Raw genomic sequence first — 23,868 nt, forward strand, 5'->3', positions numbered from 1 at the left:
TTGGTGATTTCTAAAGGTGAATAACTTAAAATTCCCAAATGTTGGGTTACATGAAAAAAGGACATTTTTAAAGGATTTAATTAAATTAATGAATGATAGAGTCTTAATGAAAGGTAAATGCAGGACGTAGGGAGTGAGAGGGCATTCTGATATTTTTAGGACGACATCATAAAGGGCAGTAGCCATGCTTTCCCAGGAATTGAGTATTAGTGTCATTGTTAGATGTAAGGCTGGATGAATTGGGTTTTGGAGTTTTCTTGGTTGTGTTTTTTTTTTTTAAATTAATTTTTACAGGAGTATAGTTGCTGGATGAATTGCTACTCTGACCCCTAATGGAAGGTGGCCCACTTACTGCTTCAGTCCTTACCTGACTCTTCTGCCTCTGATTGACATTCTCTTTGGATTGTTTTGCTATTGCTTGAAACTCAGGATGTCCCAAACCAGACCTCTCATCCTTCCCAGGCTGATGAGTGGGCTCCCTCATCCGCTGTAAGGATGAGGCTCCCTCTCCAGCTGTGAGGTGTGTCTGTCAGTGGTCGTGCAGGTTGCCCAGGCTTGCCGCCCTGGAGTCTTGATGACTTCTTTCATTCCCTTCTCTTCCCTCTTAAAATTCCTTTCCCTTGTTTGCTGTACATCCCATGCCTCAGCCTGGGACCCTCCAGATCTCAGTTCACCAGTGAATCCTTGGGTCACTGATAGCTCTTTCTCACTTGAAAAGTCACACTTCCCTGGGCATTTCATGTTCGTCACCTCCGGTGCTCATCTTGGCACTTAGCCTTGCACAGCTGCAGAACTCTCCATGTTTTTCTCACCTCTCCCAGTTGAGAGTGAGGCCTTCAGAGGTGGTTGGCTGTGTTTTCTGCTCACCGTGGTGCTCAGCATGCAATAGGCAACTGAATTCATATTTTTGGATTGGAGTGCTTTCAATGCAGGTGACCTGAGGAGATGGTTATCTTGTACCTCTTGCTAAAAGTGGTTTTCATTCTTTGTAGGTTTCATGTGGACAAACTCTCTTCGGCTCATGTGTACCTTCGATTGCATAAGGTAATTGGATTTAAACATGGATTCAAGATTTTTTAGTGATGAGCATCCTGTCTTTCCTCTTTTTTTTTTTTTAAATAAATTGCTTAGAGTAATAAATCTGTACAAAAGTCTACAAACTAGCAGATGAAGAGATGTCTTCCCCTCACCTAGGAAATCACTAAGGGCAAGTCTGGTAAGGAGGTTTGGAAGGGGAACACAGCACATACTTTCCGGCTAGAAGCACTGTCTTGTCCTGCCAGCTGAGGTGGCTGTATGTCACCCCTGCTGTCTCTCCCTGTCCTTTCAGTTGACACTGCTGGACTTCCTGTCTTCTTCTGGGGAGATCACATTGTGGTTCCTTTTTCTCAGACTGGTGATTCTTCTGTCTCACCAAGGGCACATGTCCCTGTTAGCCGGGGCTCGTTCAGGAGGTTTAAAACAGCATTATCATAGTAAAGGGAAAAGATTCCATGCTCCCCAGTCACATAAAACCGTTTTGCTAATCTGTCTTTATATCCATATATTTTGTACTGTTGAATCACAGGGTACAGATAATTGTTGTGTGTGTTGCTTTTTCATATATGTGTTTGGGGATGATTTTAGATGTACAGAAAAGTCGCAGAGGTAGCACAAGCTCCCGTCCACGCATGTCCAGCTTTCCCCATTGCCCACATCTCCCATGGCCATGGTGGATCTGCCGGAACTCAGGAACCACGGTACAGCTCTGTTCAGTGACCTCGGGACTCTGTCTCCATTTCTACAGTGTTTCCATTCACGTGCTTTTTCTGTTGCAGTACCTGGTCCAGGATCCCACACTGCGTTCTGGTTGTCGCGTCTGCCTGGTCTCTGGCCTGCGACAGTTTCTCACTCTTTCTCTGTTTGTCACGACCTTGACGGTTTGGGAAATACCGCTCAGGTCGTTTATGGAATGGCGCTCTGTGGGCTTTTCTCATGACTAGACTGGAGTTACGGGTTTAGGGATAGAACAGCACAGGGGTGGAGTGCTCTCATCCCATCATGTCAGGGGTATGTCTATTCACAGGATTTAGCACTAATGCTGTCAACCTTGTTCTCCTGGCCAGGGTAATGTTTGCTGGGTTTTTCCACCAGAGAGTTGCATTTCTCCCCGTTTCCATACTTCATTATTTGGAAGCAAGTCACTGAGCCCGTCCTGTAGTGAGGCAGGGAGAGGATGGAATTAAGTCCCACGTCCTAGAGTCAGGAGTATCTGCATGTATTGTTTGGAATTCTTCTGTAAAGGTTCGTCTCTTCCCCCCATGTGTTTGATTTAGTCATTTAATTATGTCAGTATGGACTGTGGCATTTTGTGGCTAAAATTGTGCCTGCTTTGACTCTCCCACCTCTGCTCCTGTGTTCCTCTGACATGCTCCTGTCATTTTGGTTTTGGAGCCCTTCCTTACTTTCTGATACTGCTAGATGCTTCAGGTTCATGTATTTTCCCTGCTCCAGCCCTGAAATCAGTCATTTCTCCAAAGAACCTTGGTTCCTTTTACTGAGAAATGGTATTTAGAAACCAAGACCTGGACTCTGGGAGGCTCATTGCTACTGAAGTGTCATTGCTTCTAGGCCCTCTCACGTGACAGAGCTAGGAAATATGTATACATATATATTAACCCATGTTAGTAATTTGTGTGAATAATTGTTTCTGTACCTATAGCAAGCAAAACATGAGCTCTTACTGATGTCTCTGGTGAATCCATTACTGTGGGGGCCTTTCTCTCCTTCCTTCCTTGCTTCTCTATTATTGCTTCCTTCTTAGACCATGGGAAAGCAGACCCGGCTCCCACCATCCACCATCATTTGCTTATTTGAATCCAATCTATGTGGAAGTGGTTTCAGATTTGGTGACTTGTAAACTCATAAGAAACAACTTTGTCAGCTAAAGTACAGTGTTTATGTGCAGTTATTTTTGGTTTCTGCCTTACAGTTTCCATTCAAAATGCTGTTTTTCAAAGTTATTTGTAAGCTGCTTTCTCCCCCATGCCTTTCATTGATATTTGTCATGCACTTAGATTCTTTCATCTCAGTTTGCATTCCTCCTTGGCATCCCCTCGTTGTTTGTATTACGTGACCATATAATTTTTATATTTATTGTTTTGACTGGCTGCTTCGAGTTGACAGTATGCCACAGTTAATTTAAAAGCTCCCTGTCAGAATATAAGTTGTTTACAGCATTCAGTATTATGAAACCCCAACAAGAAATATTTTTTATGAACTACTTTTTTTTCTTTTGATTTTTTTTTAAGCATATTATTGGATCAAAAGATATAAATATTTTAGTAACTCCTTTTATGCCAGATTGCCCTTTGAAAATATTGTGCTGGTTTAAAATGCTACCTGATATGTATAGGTTTTTCCAAAAACATTTTGGGGTTTTATAACTTAAGAGCAACCTTTTGACTATTTTTAATAAATAAAAAATGATATTCATTATGCTGATAGTATTTACTTCTTAGTGTACTAACAAGATAAAACATGCTAGCCAATCTTTACTTATTCTGCTTGTGTTTTTAAGAACAATATTGTAAAAAAGAAAAAAAAATAAGACGTTTGTGAACTCTGTGCTGGAACAAAATTCTGAATTTTCCAAGGCAACTTCTTGCCATTCTGAAACTATTTTAAGTTTAGAAAAATAAAGAATGGTGTTCCGAGCTTTCCTTTTGGTTCAGATTAAGTTTTTTCCTTTGGATTCTGCTGTGTCAGAAAATGGAAATAATGGTGATAGTCCCAAGTTCACCTTACCGCCAGTTAGTACTTATCTGAACAGGAGTTCCGTTTCATTTTCTTTTGGAAGCCCATAATTGTGCTTGATAAAAATCTGTGCTCCTAAAGGAAATTCTACCTGGTTGACCTCCTGCATTAAAGGCTATCAGTTCAGTTCAGTCGCTCAGTCACGTCCGACTCTTTGCGACCCCATGGACTACAACATGCCAGGCCTCCCTGTCTATCACCAACTCCCGGAGTTTACTCAAACTCATGTTCATTGAATCAGTGATGTCATCCAACCATCTCATCCTCTGTCATCCCCTTCTCCTCCTGCCTTCACTGCTTCCCAGCATCAGGGTCTTTTCCAGTGAGTCAGTTCTTCGCATCAGGTGGCCAAAGTATTGGAGTTTCTGCTTCAACATCAGTCATTCCAATTAACATTCAGGACTGATTTCCTTTAGGATGGACTGGTTGGATCTCCTTGCAGTCCAAGGGACTCTTCAAGAGTTTTCTCCAACACCACAGTTCAAAAGCATCAGTTCTTCAGCACTCAGCTCTCTTTATAGTCCAACTCTCAACTTCCATACATGACTACTGGTCATAAAAGTAAAGGCCATAGCCCTTCGTATTAATTAGTAGGTATCAAGTAAGCGTTGGAGATGCAGTGAGACTAAGTAATTCAGAACCTAGACTCGGGAGCTGGACTGCTGGCTTCAAATCCTGGCTCTGCTCATACCAGCTGTGCATCTCTGAGCAAGTTATTTAGCTGTAAAAGGGAGCTCACAGCCCCTGACTTACTAGGTCACTGTAAGGATTAAATGACCTAGCATGACTGAAGTTGTTTTTTGTTGTTGTTGTTTTTTTTGTTTTTGGCTTCACCAGGCAAGATCTTAGTTCCCTGATCAGGGATTGAACCCTTGCTCCCTGCATTCAGAGCTCAGAGTCTTAACCACTGGACCACCAGGGAGGTCCCAACCAAAGCATTTCTAATAGTGCCTGGCACTTGTTAAGTGCTATGTGTGTTTATTCATTATTTTTTTTTTCGTCAAATTCAGGTGAATTCAACCCAGACTTTATGGATATTCATCAAGTGTTTGGTTTTTTCTCTATGCTTCTTTGATTTGTTGAAAACCTATAGAAAAATCTCACTTATCAAGAGGTTTCTTATCTCATTAACACAGATGGCGCAAAGCCTACAGTCAAAATTTTGGCCTTTACCTTAGACTCTCCATGCATTTTGTTTACTTTGACTTAATGTGTAATACTAAGCCAAATGATTTTATTTTATTTGGTCTGCTCATTTTATTAGAAATAGCAAAACAAGAAGAGGGGATTGCTTCAGGAATAGCAGTAGCTCTAGGTAGGAAGGAGGACTGTTGGTACATAACCTGATATTAAGGGCCAAGACAGCATTTCCACAAAAACTCCATAAGCACTGTACTCTGGGGCCAGTTGTTAGAGCTTGACTTTAGTCCTGGGTTCATCTCTGAGCTCTGACATTTACAAGACATGGAGGATCTTGGCCCAGTTACTAAACCTCATTAAGCTTCATTTTCTTCATGGGTAAGGCGAGCATAATATTACTATCCATTTCATATGGCTATTTACTGAGTGTTCCTAGCATTCAAAAAGTGAATATTCCTAAAGTGGTTCCTAATTTGTTCTTTAGTATTCATTTGATGTATTTAGTATAGGGTCAGTCAACTTCTATGAATGTTAGAAGCCCCTGAAGGCATCATCATCACTATATTGTAGCCTAGTGTTGTGGTTGATATTCATGATGATAACATTGTGTTAATCAAGTTGGTAAATTCAGAATCCTGTATTTAAGTGAATAAGTCTATTCACAGGATGAGATAGGGTTTAAGTACTTTCTGGTCAAAATTTAGATATTTGAGAGAGTCCCATTTTGAAACATTAAGAGGAAAAAAAAATAAAAACAGAATAAACTTAATTTTTCAAATATTTATGTAGATAAAACATTTCACTCCTAGACAAGTGCTTCTGTAATCCCATGCCTGACAGCCAGTGCTGAGCTGATTTCCACCAGCTCTTGCCTCTGACATGCTTTTGCTCCTTTGGAATGGCTTCGCTTATTCAGCTTTGACTTTGATAACTGTATCTATAAAGTGAATGAATCGATATTTTTTTCTCCCTTATGGTGGAAGTTTATATGTCACACACCAGGAGCTTGGTTCCTGACTAAAGCTGAGGGTACATAACCTATCAGATGATTGAGACCCACAACTGTAAGATGCCTCGTGTGTGTGTGTGTGTGTGTGTGTGTGTGTGTGTGTGTGTGTGTGTGTGTTTTAGTCGCTCAGTCGTGTCTGAGTCTTTGTGACTCCATGGACTGTAGCATACCAGGCTCCTCTGTCCATGGGATTCTCCAGGCAAGAATACTGGAGTGGGTTGCTGTTCTCTTCTCCAGGAATCTTCCCAACCCAGGGATTGAACCCAGGTCTTCTGGATTGCAGACGGGTTCTTTACTGTCTGAGCCATCGGGGAAGCCCTTGAGAGGGATGTCTCTTGAGAGGGAGGGCATAGGGACCTCAGCTAAGAAATCTTCCCGTTATCAAAAACAGACATCACTTTCCCACAAGGTTTCTAAAAGTATGAATGAGAAGAAAGAGGTAAAAATTACATGTCTGAGTGGTGGTTTTGGTGGTTTTCTTTTCATACCCTGTTTTTTATTTACCTATTAAGTATCAGTATTTTCCATATTACTGCCTTCTCTTAAACATTTCCATAACTGTCTTTATTTTTCAGTGTCTTAAAATACAGTTGAAGAGCCCCTTGCTTTTAATAAAATTGTGCGTAGTAAAGTAGCAAAGCCCTATAAAAGTGCTCCAGTATTGCTCAGAAACAAGGTGATGAGCCATTTGGTTTATCTTTGTGTTTCAGGGAGAGAAAATAGAAGATATTCCAAAGGAGGTGCTGATGGACTGTGCCCATCTTGTGAAGGCCAATAGCATTCAAGGTCAGTTTTCCTAGAGGTGTTTTCAGAACTCACACACTTTGTGTCTGAAATGGATTACATCTTAGAGAACATGTTACTGACTTTGGCTTGAGTGTAGAGAATAACATGTATATAATATGCCTTTCCCCTGTTTTGTTAAGATGGCAATCTCGCTGCCTGTTGGAGAACTGAAGACGAATCTCCCCACCCCTCTAATGTTCATGGCCCATCTTAAGTCTTTTTTTTTTTTTAACCCTGTTCTCTTTCTTTTGAATAGAAAGTTGTCTAGACTTGCCTACCATTAAGGTTATTTGTGAAAAGACATTTGGAAATTAGGTTATATTAAAAGCCAGGCGATAAATGTGTCTCAGGTCTTTATTTGTAATGCTGTTGCATAACTTTATTTTTGTTATTTGTTACTGTTCTGTTGGCCAAAAAGTTCTTTTGGGGTTTTCCATTAAGATGTTATAGAAAAATCCAAACGAACTTTTTGGCCAACTCAATACATTCTAGAATTCAAGTCTCCCACTTGCTCTTTCCTGCGTTTTCTTTCTTCTCTCCTTACAGACTTTCTTCTCCCTATGCATATCAAATCCACTCTTGTTATCTCCCAGAGAATCTTAAATAATTGGTCTGGGATGATATGTTAGAGTCAGTATTTTTATAGTGCTCTCCAGATGTTTCCAGCGTGCAGAGTGTTGGGACCCTTGGCCTCCGGATTTTAAGTAGGACCTGTAATACTGGGCTTGATGCCTGTTGAGTTCTACTGTACCAAATTTAACTTTTCAATGGTCAGTGTAGGTCAAGAAGGACAATTAATGGAGTGGAGGTGGCAGTTCTGCTAAGAAGAATTGAGCTGATAGACTGGATTTTAGTTGTAGGACATGGACCTAGATAGGGTTGAGGTAAGTTTGGGTTCATTTGAAGTTGAGGGCCGATCCAGAGTGTTGAGAAAAAATATGGTTTACATAGAAGATAAGCATGGGGCAGACACAGAGCTGACAGCAGGTTGCAGAGGTCGGTGATTACTGAGAAGAGCTGGAAATGAGCCCCTCCCCCACCTTTTAGCCTGCAGATCTCACACAGGCAGCTTTCCTGGGTCAGGGGCCTAGCCAAAGAAACCGGAAGTCTTGTCCTTGTCCTGTAGACCCACTCATCTTCAGCTCCATAAATCATTAAATTGCAGTTGATTTTAGGACATTCCATTTTTATGAGTAGAACCAAGCTCCTAAGATTCCCAGTTAAGATCTCTGGTTACTGAAATAAAGATAATAAAAATCGAGACTGTCATCGTCCTCTTTCCTTGTGTGTTGCAACCTTTCACTGTTCTTGTCCCCTTCCCATGCCTCTGGCTGGCAGACACAACTTTGTTACAAGAGCTCTTTGCCCTGGCCTTGTTACTCTTGGCTGAGCCTCTTTCTCCTTAGTCCCTTTGTAGTTTACTAGTTCTAGAGAAAACAGAAAAGAGAAGTCAGTTGGATCACTGAGTCCTTAACCTCCCCCTTCAGCCTGCCACGGGGATGGCTCACTCAGCAGAGGAATGAGCCCAGGCGTTGCACTGTCAGGAGTTAAGAGCAGTGGATGCTGAGGGCTGCCGAAGACTGTCTTTGCTGTGAGATCTGCTGAGTGCACTCCCTCTGTGTCACTGAGTCCTTAAAATATTTTCCTCCCTGACTAACCACCTCCCATGCTGTTTGTCCTCACGGAATCTGGTCAGCCTCTTCTTTATTCACTTTATAATCTCTTGCCAGATTAAACTGTCTCAAAGCCTGGACACTTTCCATGACACCCCACACCTTGTCTATACAGTTAAGTCCAGACTTCCTAAGCTGGCATTTAAGCATCTCGGATCTGACCACAGACTCTATTTCCCTTCGTGTATCTCACACTCCAGCCAAAGCAAGTATCTGCTGTTTTCCCACCTTGTGCCTTTGCTTACATTGTTCCCTCTGCCCTCACTGTTATACTCCTGCTCAGTCATCACATGTCTAGATCTGAGCTAAGGCTGAGGGTGGACACAGCAGTTATAATAGTAAAAGCAGCTAACGTTGAATGTTAATTACATGTCTGGCACTGTGCCAGAAACGTTACACATTATTCATTTGTCAATTCTACTGAATTAAGAAAGTTATTTTCATTTTATAGATGAGGAAGCCGAGATTAAACAATGAAGAATTAAGGAACTTAACCTCTCCTGTGGAATCTTTCTCTTTTTCCATCTTTGAGTGACCTCTGCCCTCTCTGAATTGCTTAGCGCTTTACCGATATCTTTCCAATATCACCTGACAGCATCTCATTTTACTTGAGCTTATTTATCTGACTCAACAGAAATGGGTTTGAGCAAACTCCAGGAGGTCGTGAAGGACAGGGAAACCTGGATGCTGCCGTCCATGGAGTTGCAAAGACTCGGACACAACTTAGTGGCTTAACAAAAAACAAATGTATGTGTCTGTCCTCTTTTAATCTTAGAGGACAGGATCCACTGTGCGAGCCATGTTTCTATCTCCCACAGTGCCTTGCATATGGAGATTTTTTTTTAACTTAATTTTGAAAAAAATTTCAAACCTGCAGAAAAGTTGCAAGAAAAATACAGCTCTCATCTGCCTTTCATTTAGAGTCAAGAGTTTTTCCATATTTGTTTGCTCTCTCCCTATGATATACTCAATGGTTTTTTTCTTGTTTTTTTTTTTAGCTGAACCATTTGAAGGAAAATCATAGCCATCATGACCATTCAGGGTGTCCTCAGAAGGACATTGCCTAAAGTAACTGTGTTACAGTGATTAAATTCAGGAAATGTAGCATGGGGAGAATACCGTTACCTGATAGAGAGACCATATGTAAGTTTTGTCAGTAGTCCCACTTCTGTCACTTTATAGCATCTCTTTCCTGATCCAGGATCCTGTTTTCTATTCACTTGTCATGTCTCTCTGGTCGCCTTTAATCTGGACACTTCTTTGTATTTCAGGACTTTTTTTTTTTTTTTTTTTTAATTTTATTTTATTAGTTGGAGGCTAATTACTTCACAGCATTTCAGTGGGTTTTGTCATACATTGACATGAATCAGCCATATTTCAGGACTTTGACACTTTTAGAGTGGAGGCCACTTTGGGTTGGTGTGATGCTTCCTGTTCAGTATGATCAAATTTTCTGGCAGGACTACTATGCAAGTGAAACCTTGTGCATTAGGTCAGGAGGTACCTGCTGCCAGTTTACCTCATTTTTGGTGATGTTAACATTGATCATTTAAATAGGGTTGTGTTCCCCAGACTTCCCCATTGTGTGTGATCATTGACTGTAAACACTGACACGTATCGCCATCAAATTCAGAAGGGCCTTAGGGAGCACTGGACCAGTGACTAAACTGGGATTCTTAGAGCTGCCTGGGAGGCTGTTGGCACGGAGGGGCACATGAAGCGGGGGCGGTGAGGGCATAGGAGGCATGAACAGGTTTCCTGGCACCCGTTTTATCCAGAGCATCTTTGCTTCGATTGCTTTGACATGTTTTCTTTGGTGAAAGACGTTCCACTGCTAAAAGAAACAAACAACAGGAACACTACTAAATGGGTCCAGCTTCCTCATATTTCAGACAAGATTCCAGGGGCCATGGGGACTTTCCCAAAGTGAACCAGCTGGTTTGTGGTAATTCCGGGTAGGATCCTGTCTCCCGAATTCCTTTATCTTGCTGCTTAATCTTCATTAGGTCAAGGGCTCCTTTGAGAATCTGAGAAAACCTGTGCGGCCCTTTTCTCTTTAAAAACACATACAGTAAATGTTGTTCAACTTTAGAAAGCCTCAGAGTCCCTGAAGCTGATCTCTAGACCCTGCTCTCCTTTGGAATACTTTAGCTTGAACTGTTTGTGGGCTTTACCATTTGTCTTTGTAGGGAGCTGCTTTTTTAAAAAGACAAAATATTTTGTGGTTTGAAACGCTCAGTGGCTCGTTCATTCTCACCCTTTTCCCCTGTTGGATTATGGTGACTTAATCATGGGTGTGGGCACGCATTGCTCAGTGTCCTCCTGCCCACATGCTGAGGACAGTTTCTCTTGGCAGGCTGCAAGATGAACAATGTTAATGTGGTGTACACCCCGTGGTCTAACCTGAAGAAGACAGCTGACATGGACGTGGGCCAGATTGGCTTTCACAGGCAGAAGGATGTGAGTGTGATGTCACCGGAAGAGGCGGCGCCCTCCTGCTGAGGGGTGCCTTGGTGCTGAGGGGTCTCTGTCTCTGCTGTTGAGGGATCCACATGTCTGTTTCCTAAAGGGACTCCACCTGGGTGGCAGAGGAAAGCGTCTGCCCTATTCTGAGGGGGAGGGGAAAACCATAAAGATTAAGTATCTTTTTTCCTACATCTCCCTCAAAGGTGAAAATTGTGACAGTAGAGAAGAAAGTGAATGAGATCCTGAACCGATTAGAAAAGACCAAAATGGAGCGGTTCCCAGACCTAGAGGCAGAGAAAGAATGCAGAGACCGTGAAGAGAGAAATGAGAAGAAAGCCCAGATTCAGGAAATGAAAAGGAGAGAAAAGGAAGAGATGAAAAAGAAGAGGGAGATGGACGAACTTAGGTATGCTGGAGCTAAGACACTTGCCTTGACCTTGGACAAGTCCTCACTGCTGACTTAATTGGGAATTAACCCTTAGGAATGGTAGATTTAATTTGTGATACGTGTACCAGAAAAGTTACTGATTCCTTTGGGAAGGGAATAGGATCCACATGAGCTGTCTTGCCCTGTCCTGACCTGGTTTCCTTGGAATACTCTGGATTGTTAGCAAGATTGTTTGGCCAGAATGGAGGTATTATGGTCAAGCGCTGCTATTTATTTTTTATCGACATGCATGTGTCCCTGTTGGGAGTTCTGCTAAAAGTAGGTTGTTGCATGGTCTCATTTACAATACAGTATTCCAGTGGAGAACTCTGGAAGTGTTACCCCAAGTTATAACCAGCGTGAGACAGATTATTGCAGAGACTTAAACATTCAATTTGCTGTAGAATTGTGAGTCTCTTTTGTGTTGTGAACGAAAGAACAATTAGCAACACCATCGGTTTCAAAATTGTGTGGAATTTTGAGTGATGCATGATTTAGACTAGTTTATTCTTTTTGTTTTCATTGTGCAGTGGGGTAAAAATAACATACTTTTTTGTGCTTTTACAAATCTACCATAATTTTGTTTAGAAACATAACACTATATGTTAGAAATATGAAAAAAAAAGTGAAAGTGTTAGTCGCTCAGTTGTTTCCGACTCTTTGCCACCCTATGGACTGTAGGGACCCCATGGAGTATCCAAGCAAGAATACTGAAGTGGCTTGCCATTCCCTTCTCCAGGGGATCTTCCCAACCCAGGGATCAAACCTGAGTCTCCTGCATTGCAGGCAGATTGTTTACCATCTGAGCAACCAGGGAAGCTCCCTTGATAATGTCACTTAATTTACTTATAATATTTAATAAGAAAGGTTAACTAACATCTTTGGATACTTATCATCTTCCCAACACTCTATTGTGCTTTACTGCATTATCTCATTTAATCCTAACAATGCCATGTGAGGCAAATATTTTTTAGCATCTGTATTTTGTAGAAGAAGAAAATGAGAGACTGAGTAACTCCCCGAGACATGCAGCTCATCTCAGTCTGCTTCTCAATCTCACACACACTGTTTCCACTCTCTTTTGCCCTCTGTTCAGCCCGTTTCAGAGTTTTAGTGAAACTCCAACAACAACCTCTAAGCTCAGATTTGTTTTATAACCTGTTGGTGCTAGTATCACTTTAATTTCTGTCTTTGACTCTGACCCAAGAGATTGAATGCTATGCCTACAAAATCTTCTCATTCTAAAGCCTTTCACTTGCCTTTCTGACATGGAAAATACCAATAAATTTCACCAGTGGTCGATTCATTTATTTGGACCATCTGCTAAGAAACGTCTAGTTTAATTGCTGTGATCGCTGAAGAAACTGATGTTTGAATCTTTGGGGAATTCTACAGATAGAGTGAGAAGACATTCTCACCTTGGACAGTACCCACAGTACTTCCAAACAGTTTCAGGGAGGAAGTCCTTCATAGCCTCATATCTTGGTGATGCCCAACTTCTTCCCAATTCTATTGCCATTCTTTAGACTCTAAACTCCCTTTTTTAACTTTCTGAACAAGAATGGCAATCAGCTTTTCATTTCTAATTTCTATCAGGAGAATAAAAAGGATGGAATTGCCATCGTATAGTCCAGGTTCTTTAAGCTCTAGTCAGGAGTCTATCCATCAGCCTCTAGCTCAGAACACAGCAAAACCCATGACCCAGAAGGCACCAGCTTCCTTCTCAGATGAAAAGAGCAGCAGTCCCTGAAGACAGAGCTCCATCTTGTTCTTGCAAATAAGTGCTTTACCTACCCTGTCCTCAGTGTGCAGAAATTCTAGTGATCTGATACTTGGAATAGGTCTACGTAAAGATCATCCTTTGAGGTGGTTTTCTTAAAGAAATATTTAGATTGTTGGGAGAATGCCGAACTGTGAAGGCTAAGCGGTAGCAGTATATTTTATTGTTGATAATTCGGTAAGTCATCTCTCTGCGACCCTATGGACTGCAGCACACCAGGCCTCCTGTCCATCACTAACTCCCAGAGTTTACTCAGACTCATGTCCATTGAGTCAAGGATGCCATCCAACCATCTCATCCTTTGTCATCCCCTTCTCCTGCCCTCAATCTTTCCCAGTATCTATTCCCATGAAGTTTTAAATATATACTTTAGTTCAGTTCAGTCACTCAGTTGTGTCCAACTCTTTGCAACCCCATGGACTGCAGCATTTCAGGCCTCCCTGTCCATCACCAACTCCCAGAGTTTACTCAAACTCATGTCCATAGAATCGGTGATGCCATCCAACCATCTCATCTTCTGTTGTCACCTTCTCCTCCTGCCTTCAGTCTTTCCCAGCATCAGGGTCTTTTCCAGTGAGTCGGCTCTTTGCTTCAGGTGGCCAAAGTATCAGAGCTTCAGCATCAGTCCTTCTATTAGCCATTTTATTCATTTACATGATAATGAAAAATTCCCCTTATTTAGTCTCCACATATTAATTCTCACTTACCATCTTCTTCATTAGCTCTTTACACAGCTTTTTTGCTGACACTTGCCCTGTAGCTTAGCATCTAATGGGATTGTTGTGTAGAGAACCTTTGTGTAGGGTTACCTGTAGAGAGGAAGCCTTGAGTGACATGTTCCTTCCACCTGCTGTGCTGTAAGCCACACTTAGAGCAAGGATGCGGCAGAAGAAACAGCAGAGGTTCTGAAAGTAGTCGGAGCCCTAGAAATGACCTTGCTTGGAAAGTGAGAGAAGCAGAACAGCTCTTGCTCAATTTTATGTGGATTTTGGAGAGGGCCTTCAAACAGGTACCTGTGAGTCTCCCAGGGGACACCATCGTTTATTGACACACTGGAGAGGAGTGTCTGCAGTTCCCCCGCAGTGTGTCCGAGTCAGTTTCATCTCCGTAGTTGGATTCCTCCTCATAGCCTGCCCACTTGCTCTGTTAGAACATTGCATAACTAACTTGGCTTTTGTGATATTGTAACAAACTTTTCAGTTGAGTTCAGTTCAGTTGCTCAGCCGTGTCCAACTCTTTGCAACCCCATGAGTCAAAGCACGCCAGGCCTCCCTGTCCATCACAAACTCCTGGAGTTTACTCAAACTCATGTCCATTGAGTCAGTGATGCCATCCAGCCATCTCATCCTCTGTTGTCCCCTTCTCCTCCTGCCCCCAATCCCTCCCAGCATCAGGGTCTTTTCCAGTGAGTCAACTCTTCGCATGAGGTGGCCAAAGTATTGGAGTTTCAGCTTCAACATCAGTCCTTCCAGTGAACACCCAGGACTGATCTCCTTTAGGATGGACTGGTTGGATCTCCTTGCAGTCCAAGGGACTCTCAAGAGTCTTCTCCAACACCACAGTTCAAAAGCATCAATTTTTCGGCACTCAGCTTTCTTCACAGTCCAACTCTCACATCCATACATGACCACTGGAAAAACCATAGCCTTGACTAGATGGACCTTTGTTGGCAAAGTAATGTCTCTGCTTTTTAATATGCTGTCTAAATTGGTCATAAGTTTCCTTCCAAGGAGTAACCATCTTTTAATTTCATGACTGCAATCACCATCTGCAGTGATTTTGGAGCCCCAAAAAATAAAGTCGGACACTGCTTCCACTGTTTCCTCATCTATTTCCCATGAAGTGATGGGACCAGATGCCATGATCTTAGTTTTCTGAATGTTGAGCTTTAAGCCAACTTTTTCACTCTCCTCTTTCACTTTCATCAAGAGGCTCTTTAGTTCCTCTTCACTTTCTGCCATAAGGGTGGTGTCATCTGCATATCTGAGGTTATTGATATTTCTCCCTGCAATCTTGATTCTGGTTTGTGCTTCTTCCGGCCCAGCATTTCTCATGATGTACTCTGCATATAAGTTAAATAAGCAGGGTGACAATATACAGCCTTAACATACTCCTTTCCCTATTTGGAACCAGTCTGTTGTTCCATGTCCAGTTCTAACTGTTGCTTCCTGACCTGCATATAGGTTTCTCAAGAGGTGGGTCAGGTGGTCTGGTATGCCCATCTCTTTCAGAATTTCCCACAGTTTATTGTGATCCACACAGTCAAAGGCTTTGGCATAGTCAATAAAGCAGAAATAGATGTTTTTCTGGAACTCTTGCTTTTTCGATGATACAGCAGATGTTGGCAATTTGATCTCTGGTTTCTCTGCCTTTTCTAAAACTAGCTTGAACATCTGGAAGTTCACGGTTCGTGTATTGCTGAAGCGTGGCTTGGAGAATTTTGAGCATTACTTTACTAGCGTATGAGATGAGTGCAGTTGTGCAGTAGTTTGAGCATTCTTTGGGATTGGAATGAAAACTGACCTTTTCCAGTCCTGTGGCCATTGCTGAGTTTTCCAAATTTGCTGGCATGTTGAGTGCAGCACTTTCACAGCATCATCTTTCAGGGTTTGAAATAGGTCAGCTGAAATTCCATCACCTCCACTAGCTTTGTTTGTAGTGATTAACATTGAAATCTGGCTCACAGTGTAAACATTGAAACTGGAAGGAATAAGCAGAAATCAGAAAAGGAGTCAATAGAGGAGAAGTGTGTAACAGATCAGAAAAGACCAAGGGTAGGACCTCAGTCTACCTAAGGTGGGGATGTTTCAGAGTTGGCAGCGTCAGAGATCAGAGTTGAAGCCCACGGTTCAGGTGATTGAAGTTAGAAAAGAACAAGATCCGGGTGAGATGACAAGTCACAGCAGAGATGCTGTTTTCTTCAGAAGGCCCTCAGCATTGCTAGATACTTGGTAAATGTTCATGAAATACTTGCCAGCCAGAAAATCTTAATTAAAATGTTTTTTTGTTTGTTTGTTTGTTTTTCTTCTTCTAGGAGCTATTCGTCACTAATGAAAGTTGAGAATATGTCTTCAAATCAGGTACATTCAAGTTATTCACTCTAATTTTGTGCCTTGAAATAACTCACTAAGTTTGTAACGATTGAGTTTCTGGCCAGTGTTGGTTGACATCTCGCGGATGGCTTGACAGCGGTTTGGCAATGACTGAACACTCAGGTGGATTGTATTAGACACTGCCCACCTTCCCTGTGGTCTTTGCCCCATGTTTGTTTTCAAAAACTTTTTCATTCCCTGTTTCCCTCTTTTCCGGCAGGCATGCCAAAAGTGCCTTTATTTATTAATGTTCTATAGTAATGTGACTGCAGATTCTATGTTTTAATTGAGCGAGGACAAAATTATCACCTTCAGTTAAATTAAATGAAAGATCTTAACTGTAGTTTAAGTACCAAGCATTGATTGTCTTCATGTTCCTGAGGCCCTAAGATAAAGAGAGATGGTGATTCACGTTATAGTGTAGAAGGGGTCATCTTAGCATCAGCAAGCACATCATTATTTTATTGAAACCGTGGCAGGGACTTACTGTCCACAAGTGCTATCTTGCCCAAAATTTATTTTGAAGTGGCTGGAGATAGCGTAATTAGGCCATTATTAAACAGTCTGTGCAAAAAAAAAAACGAAATTAGACATGTGTATTTGCTGCTATGTTGCATGTTTATAGTATAGCATATGATGCTTTAGATGTGTTGTCCAGTGCACTGGGCACTCTTTGCATGTGGCTATTTAAATTACATTTTTTAAAAAAATTACATTTAATTTGATTTAGTTTAAAAATTCAGTGTCTCAGTCACACTAGCCACATGTGTCTAGTGGCTGTGCTATTGGATGGTGCAGAGGTAGGTCATTTCCATCACAGCAAAAATACTGTTAAGCAACACTGCTTTAGATGCTTAGAAGTAACAGAACTTAAGTTTCCTTAAAGGTCACCTCGCCAAACCCCATATTCAGTGTGTGAATTGTAATTGTTAGTAGGATTTTGCACCTTGTTCATCTGTAAATGTCCTTCTAAAAATTGATAAGAACAGTATTCTTATTCCTTTCCCTTTGGAGAACTAAAGTTACGGGGCTCCTTTATGAGTCAGAGATGTACCTTTATAATTTATTCGTGAAAAATTCCAGAGTAGTATTCGGTAATTAAATAGAGCCTTGACTTTGAAGTTCTGAGACTTAAACCATCTGTTTAATTGGATAGGACTAATAAAGTTACTTAACCTCTCCGAGGGACAATTCATCAGCAGTAAAGAGAGACATGTTATCTCATGGGGTTGTTCTAAAATTTAAACAAAGTCATGTGTGTGAAAGTTCCTCCTTGATTTAGACACTATGAATATAAATGGTCATTATTATTTCTTATCCATATAGTCTTTGGTTGTTATTTATCCACAGAGCATCTGTATCAAGAGATGAGGTGTATTTAATCCCTCCTGGAAACTACTCTGAGAAAACAGTTTAACAGTTGAGCAGAAGTTGTTAACATAACCCAGGTCTGATGTCTTTGCTGTGGTTGTTGTTGCTATTGAAGTTTTCTGTTATTTAGAGACAACTTCCCAGCAGAAATCTGGCATGTATATTGTGTTATGACCTTAGGCATTTTCATTATGGATTTTCAAAGTTTGGATGTTGTTTTGGAATTAAGAAACAGGCCATATACACACACAAATATACATCTGTGTACAGACACTACCCAATTAGTGACATGTTAAAAGTTCCAGGATTAGAAAGTCAGGTTTGTAGACCAAAGGATTATTAACCTTCCTGCCTTTCCTCTCCCTCTGTCACTGCTGCTGCTGTTCCCAAGGCCCGTGTTGGAACCAGGTGTAAATTTCCGAGGAAGTTCTGTGCTGGGTGTTTCTCTTCTCTCACAGTGCAAGGACTCACATAGCTCTTCCTCCTTCTTCTAAAGAATGGACTTTCATTCTCCTTGTAACCATCTTCTATTAAGGGGACACAGAAATTTTTGAATCCACAGCTTGGTCAGTTATTTTCAGCCAAAGACTGGTGTTTACCTGAGACACAACTTAAGTTTTAACTTAGTGTCTTACACAAGTTCATCAGGGAAAATACTAGTCTTCCACCCTGAGGTTGGGTTTAATTTTGAATTTTTGCTCTCCTGTTTAGAATAATTTTCTTCCATCTATCATTTCTTTCTAATTTCTAAATTTGGTATCAGGAACCATGAACCATTTCTTGTGACATTTTATTCGCTTATCACTTTCTAAGTGGATGACGAGAAACCTGCTTTGCTGCACTGAAAAGCATGTTGACTCTTGTTTAGTTGCTAAATCGTGTCTGACCCTTTTGTGACCCCATGGACTATAGTCCACCAGGCTGCTCTGCCTATGTCATTTCCCAGGTAAGAATGCTGGAGTAGGTGGCCATTCCCTTCTCCAGGGAATCTGCCCCAAAAATATTTTGACTCTTAAAGGGAATCTAAAATACAGAAATTGTCCAAATCAAGTCTTGGATTGCAGTTATACGTTTAAAAGTTACTGTAATCCCAAAAAAGCACAGTTCCCCAGACACATGGGAACTTGCAGATCTAACTCATAGGTTTTGTAGGGAGTAATTCACTTTGATTGGCACCAAGCCACATTATCTTAGTGAGTTTTGGGGACACAAACATCCTCAGTGTTTGGGATCTCAAGCTGACCTTCAGAAGTATAGGATGACTCTTTGAACATCTCTGACACTATTATTCCAGTGTAGAACTCTTGGGCAGTCAGAGTTCGCATGCATAGATAGACTACAAACAGTAGTTTGTGTTTTGTACAATTATCCAAGGCATTTCCACTGTGGCCTCAATTCGTTGTGCTAATTGAAGAGAAGCACAGAGAAGCCCGCTGAATGGAAATCAAGCCAGACTTCCCAGAAAGCACTGTTTTCTACTTTCTCCCCTGCTTCCCTGCCCATCTTTAACACAAGCTATTAAGGAGAAAAGCATGTCACATACCTGTAAGCCGAAGTCCCCTCCCTCTCTATCAAGGCAGGTATAAAGCATGGGAAAGAGAGAGAAGCCAGAACAATGTTGTGTTCAGTTTACGACATTTTCAGGCAAATGTACCAGAACTCACAGTATTATTGAATGTTGGCATCCAGAGCAGTTGTCTTAGGGTATGCAGTAGCTCAGGAGGGAACTTCACAGTGAAAGTTGCTTGGCTGTATCCAACTCTTTGTGATGCTCTGGACTTTATGGAGCCATCAGACTTCTCTGTCCATAGAATTCCCCAGGCGAGAACACTGGGGTGGATTGCCATTCCCTTCTCCAAGGGATCTTCCTGACTCTCTTCCAACCCGGGCCTCCTGCATTATTGCAGGCAGATTCTTTCCCATCTGAGCCACCAGGTAAGCCCAGAAAGGAGCTTCGGGGATCGCTTCTGTGCTTGGTCTCCGGGCTTGTTTATACACAATAAAGTCAGTCCTTACACAGATACCACTGCCATGTGAGGATTTTTTTTTTCCTAATCAAAAACTTGGCAAGCCAGCTAACTTGGTAACTAGCCTGTAGCTTCTGGATGACTTTTTCTATTAAAAAAAAAGAAGCCACCTTGTGAAATAATAAATACATAATACCCCCGAATCTCAAAATAATGGAATTTAGATCAAAAATATTTGTGCCTACTTATAGCTTTGTTGGCATTAAAGCATCGAGTCAGTATTTGTTTTGTTTCATGCTGTGGTCTGTTTGTTGAAGGAGTCCTGTTTTCCACACCCTATGGTAAGTCGCTGGGCCTCACTTCACAGTGTGGGACCCACTGGTCTCTCATTGCCGGGCAATCCAGGCCATGTAGTGATGACACCTTAGAGAACACAACTGCTCCTGTCGCCATTCTAAACAACTAACAATTTAACATGGAGGAGAAGTGACTGAAGTTAATTATTTTACTTTTTAATTGAATTCTATGGTTCATCGTAAGGAAGCTTGTTCCTTAATACTGACATGAAAGTTTTTATACTGAGTTACTTATTTTGGAGGCTTTTATGGTTTCACTGTTTTGTCTCCTACAGGATGGCAATGATTCAGACGAATTCATGTGAATGGAGAAAAGGACCTTTTAAAGATGTGAATTTGGGGCAGTGTGCAGAAGTTTTCATTTCATCTATGTTCTGAGTCATAAAAAAACAACCAACCAAAATTCTGCCTTCATAATATTCTACAAATATTACCAACTTTGGAGTTTAAAAAAAGTGTTCCCTTTTTTGCTGCCAGAAAAGGATCAGATGAATATATATATATATATGTATATATAAATGTGTATACAGTATAGTTGGACTTTAAGACAGCATATAACTTTAGGAAAGTGAAAATATTTTTGCCAGAACATGCCTTGGAACCTCACGAAAGTTGGCCGCCCCTGTTCTTGGAATAGACTCTAGAACGAACCAACTCTGGAAAGTATTTCTATTACTGCAGTCTGTCCTGAAAACAGATGTCTTGAAAAGCTCCTAATATTCTTAAAATAGTCTCAGTTCTGTTAAGAAGAATGTGTTGATGAGCAATATAAGCAAATGTTCCTCTCACCCCTGACTTCCTGATTAAGGAAAAAAAAAAAAGATATGGGTTTTGAAAGTGATCGTGATATTTTCAGAAGATAACTGGCTTCAGTGGTCATGTCCCATAGTGCCATCCGAGTTTGTTAATGGATCTGCCCTCATCTCTCAGCTTCTCCAAGCTTCCACCTGCTACATCCTTCCTTTTCCCATTGAGAGCCTCCACGCAGGCACCATTAGACTTAAGAAAAGGAATAGTCGGTGTTAATCAGGGTTGGGCCTTAGGGCAGTTTTCACCCGAGTCCCAAGTTGTATATTACTGCTTCCGGCTCCAGAGTCATTTCTCAGCATTGAAGGAAGAAACAGGAAGGAGTGCTTTGTGAATTCCTCTGAAGATGTAGGTTACCTGATTTCTGTCTTGGGATGTAGCATAAAGCCCAAGTCTATGGTTTAGAAAGACTTAGGCATTTCACTTGCTAGCCAAGTAGTTTGTTATTTACTTTGAAATAATATTTATTTTGAGTGGTAATCCCAGAGTTCAGATTCCTCAGTTGTTGACTCAGTAACTTAATAGGTAACAGTCCTGCTCATCTGAACCACCTGCCTTCCAGGGTGATTCTGAATAGAAGAGCGATCTCTATGACAACCTGTAAGCCAACCGCTATGGAAAGAGACAAAACAAAGAGGAAAGACACGAAGTCTGTGGGTCAGAAGGCAGAGAGGTTCACACTTTAACCACACCCAGAAGTCTTCAGCTCTGTTCCAACCCAGCAAAAGCGCCTCCTCCAACAGATATTCCACCTCTAATAGTACTTTCGAACAGAGGGTTAAACCACAAGACTTCAGCGTTTCTGTTTATTCCGAGTTGGTGTGTGGGGTTGAACTGGAAAACGTCTTGGGCCAAATTTTGAGAGAGGGTGCAGAAGATGACTGCATAGATTAGTGATTATCTGTGTATATATGTCTCATGATAGCCTGGAATTCTGTGAGTTGGAAATGTAACAATAAAGACTCATGTTTTATTTGGGAGGACACTAATCTATAACTTCTTAGAATATGCTTGTTAGTTCCCTCCCCAAGCTGGTTCTTAGGGTGATCAGGCTATGAAAACCTTCTCTGTCATGTGGGCTTAATCTGACAGGTTCTACAGGGGTGATCTTCCTCCCTCACTGACAGATGTGTCTGTCCCAGATGCCCATGGGGTCCAGAGTGGATGACCTTTCTCAGATACCTTCTTGATTGAGTGTAATTCAGCAACTGTGCTTCTTCAGTCAGATAGCCCTCCCACCTGGTTACTGTAAATGAACTGCAGATGTCTAGAGTGGGGAGACCACCTCTGGTATTGCCTGTGTAACCTCATCTCAGCCCCACGTTGCAGCACATACAGGGAGAACTTTGGAAGAATACAGCTGTTTTTACTGTAGTGTGAGAGATCCTGGGGCCCACATGGTAAACTCTTAGCTGACACTGGTTTCAAATCCCTGGCCCTCGACCCTTTGCAGCTGCTCTTTGCTGATCGCCCCCATTCCCTCTCTTTCTGTGTGATAGGCGGGGTTTTTGACCAGCTCCTCTGGCCCCAGAGGAAGTGTCCTCCTTTTCTTCTGAGAACATTGGCTCAGTGCCAACAGGTCAAACTGTTGGCATTTAAGTCATCTCATTTCTGACTATTGGCATGTTTCTTCAACTTTTTATAGGGAAATTCCAGATTGTTGGCATTTTTATGAGCTGTGCCCTTGATCAAATCACACAGCATGAGCGTTTCTCTTTCCCATTCCGCCTCCAGTTTCCCCACTCTGATCTGTGTGCAGGTGAGGGTCACGTGATGGTTTACTTAACAAACTATCGTATTCCTGTAGCTTGAGAATTTACTTCTTATCCACCTTTTTTGACCCGGAGTCACAGTCTTTTGGGCAAGGGATGTTTGTCACAGTGCGTGGAGTAGAGCAGACTTTAGGAAGTTTACCAAAATAGGGACGGTTTTGACCTTTGCAAAGTAGGCGCTCAGCTGTGGTGGAGCCCCTTCAGTATCTTTTTGCTGCTGTGCTGTGTTGAACATCGTCTAAAGCCCCGATTTTGGTGAACCTTTGAACTGTTTACTGCCAGTGGTCCCCCAGTTTGGGAAGGAAGGTGTGAGGCACACAGGTAGCAAGATTAGAGAAGGAAGAAGGCTCTGGCCTCTTGTTTAAGACCAAAGCTGTTCCTCCCACATTTGTATCCATCAGAGACGGGAAGCTCTCGTCTTCCAGGCCGGAACAGGTTATGGGAAAAACTCAGCAGGATGGAAAAAGGGAACACTTTCCAATTTTTCCTGACTTGTGGTCTTGAGGCCTGCTTTTCTCTATTTGATTTGAAGGACAGCGTGGTGAATAATAAATCCCACACAGAATGATCACAGTAGAGAGAGTGGGCAGCATCTTGATTCTGAAGTAGGCTGGGAAACAGTCCAGCTGTACTCAGCAGTGTAAAATTAGAAACTTCAGTTCCAAGCCAAATGTCCATCTCGACCCATCTAACTCCAGGAAGCGTGTGAGAGCTGGGAAATGAGGACAGCACATCCAGTACCCCAGCAGGCCACCGTTCAAGGTGGGCTTCGTGAGCGCTCTTTCCTGCCTGGCGCACGTGGGCCCAGCAAAGGGCAAGTGACTTGAGTGCATTGCGTCATTTCACATTGAGTATGAACGATGCCACCCATATACTCGTCATGTTCTGGATGAATGACATATAAAATAGAATAAAAGCTTATAGTTTGAGAAGAACCAAGTGTGCGTGTGGGCTTTCATTTCCTGCTTCATGACGCTGTCTCATTGATGGGCTGTGTGAACTTACTTTAGGCAAGTAGGAAGGATGTTCTTGGTTACATGGGATGATGCCCTTCGAACAATCAGTTTTGCTCTTTTAGCAGGAAGAAAAGAACAGCTTAGAGCAAAGGGGAGATGCCCAGGGATTTCAGGGAGAGAACTGAAGACCTCGTAGTCTCAGGGCCGTGATCTCTGTGCACCAGAGTGTGAAGTCTACAACTCAGTTCCCCACCCCACTAGAGTTCCTAGGGGTCTGCCTGAGACCCTGACCCCTGGATGAGGTGTGAACACGCAGGCTTGCTGGAATGGTATCCCTGATGAATGTGGCAACTCAGGGCCAGTGTTCTGTTCACAGAGCCACCCCTTCTGGGATCCTGTGTTGTCACTACTGACAACGCACATTACCCAGTGTTTTGGCAGAGGTGTCAGGATAGAAGGAACCACAGAAAC

The 23,868-nt window shown here is 42.0% G+C and overlaps 1 protein-coding gene across 2 annotated transcripts in view; it reads left to right on the plus strand.

Annotated features, from left to right (window-relative positions):
• CCDC25 (coiled-coil domain containing 25) overlaps positions 1-23,376 on the plus strand; it is a 34,510-nt gene extending 11,134 nt beyond the window's left edge. The window contains exons 4-9 of one of the 2 annotated variants that reach the window (XM_065907885.1): positions 993-1,044; positions 6,655-6,730; positions 10,760-10,863; positions 11,073-11,275; positions 16,111-16,156; positions 20,138-23,376. In XM_065907885.1, coding sequence (XP_065763957.1) covers positions 993-1,044; positions 6,655-6,730; positions 10,760-10,863; positions 11,073-11,275; positions 16,111-16,156; positions 20,138-20,167 — 511 coding nt within the window. In that variant the 3' untranslated portion in view covers positions 20,168-23,376. The remainder of the gene's footprint in view (positions 1-992; positions 1,045-6,654; positions 6,731-10,759; positions 10,864-11,072; positions 11,276-16,110; positions 16,157-20,137) is intronic. The other variant, XM_065907886.1, reaches the window with a different exon arrangement.
• The last annotated feature ends 492 nt before the right edge of the window (positions 23,377-23,868 follow it).

Source organism: Muntiacus reevesi, chromosome 17 (assembly GCF_963930625.1).
Source record: "Muntiacus reevesi chromosome 17, mMunRee1.1, whole genome shotgun sequence".
NCBI classification, from domain to species: domain Eukaryota; kingdom Metazoa; phylum Chordata; class Mammalia; order Artiodactyla; family Cervidae; genus Muntiacus; species Muntiacus reevesi.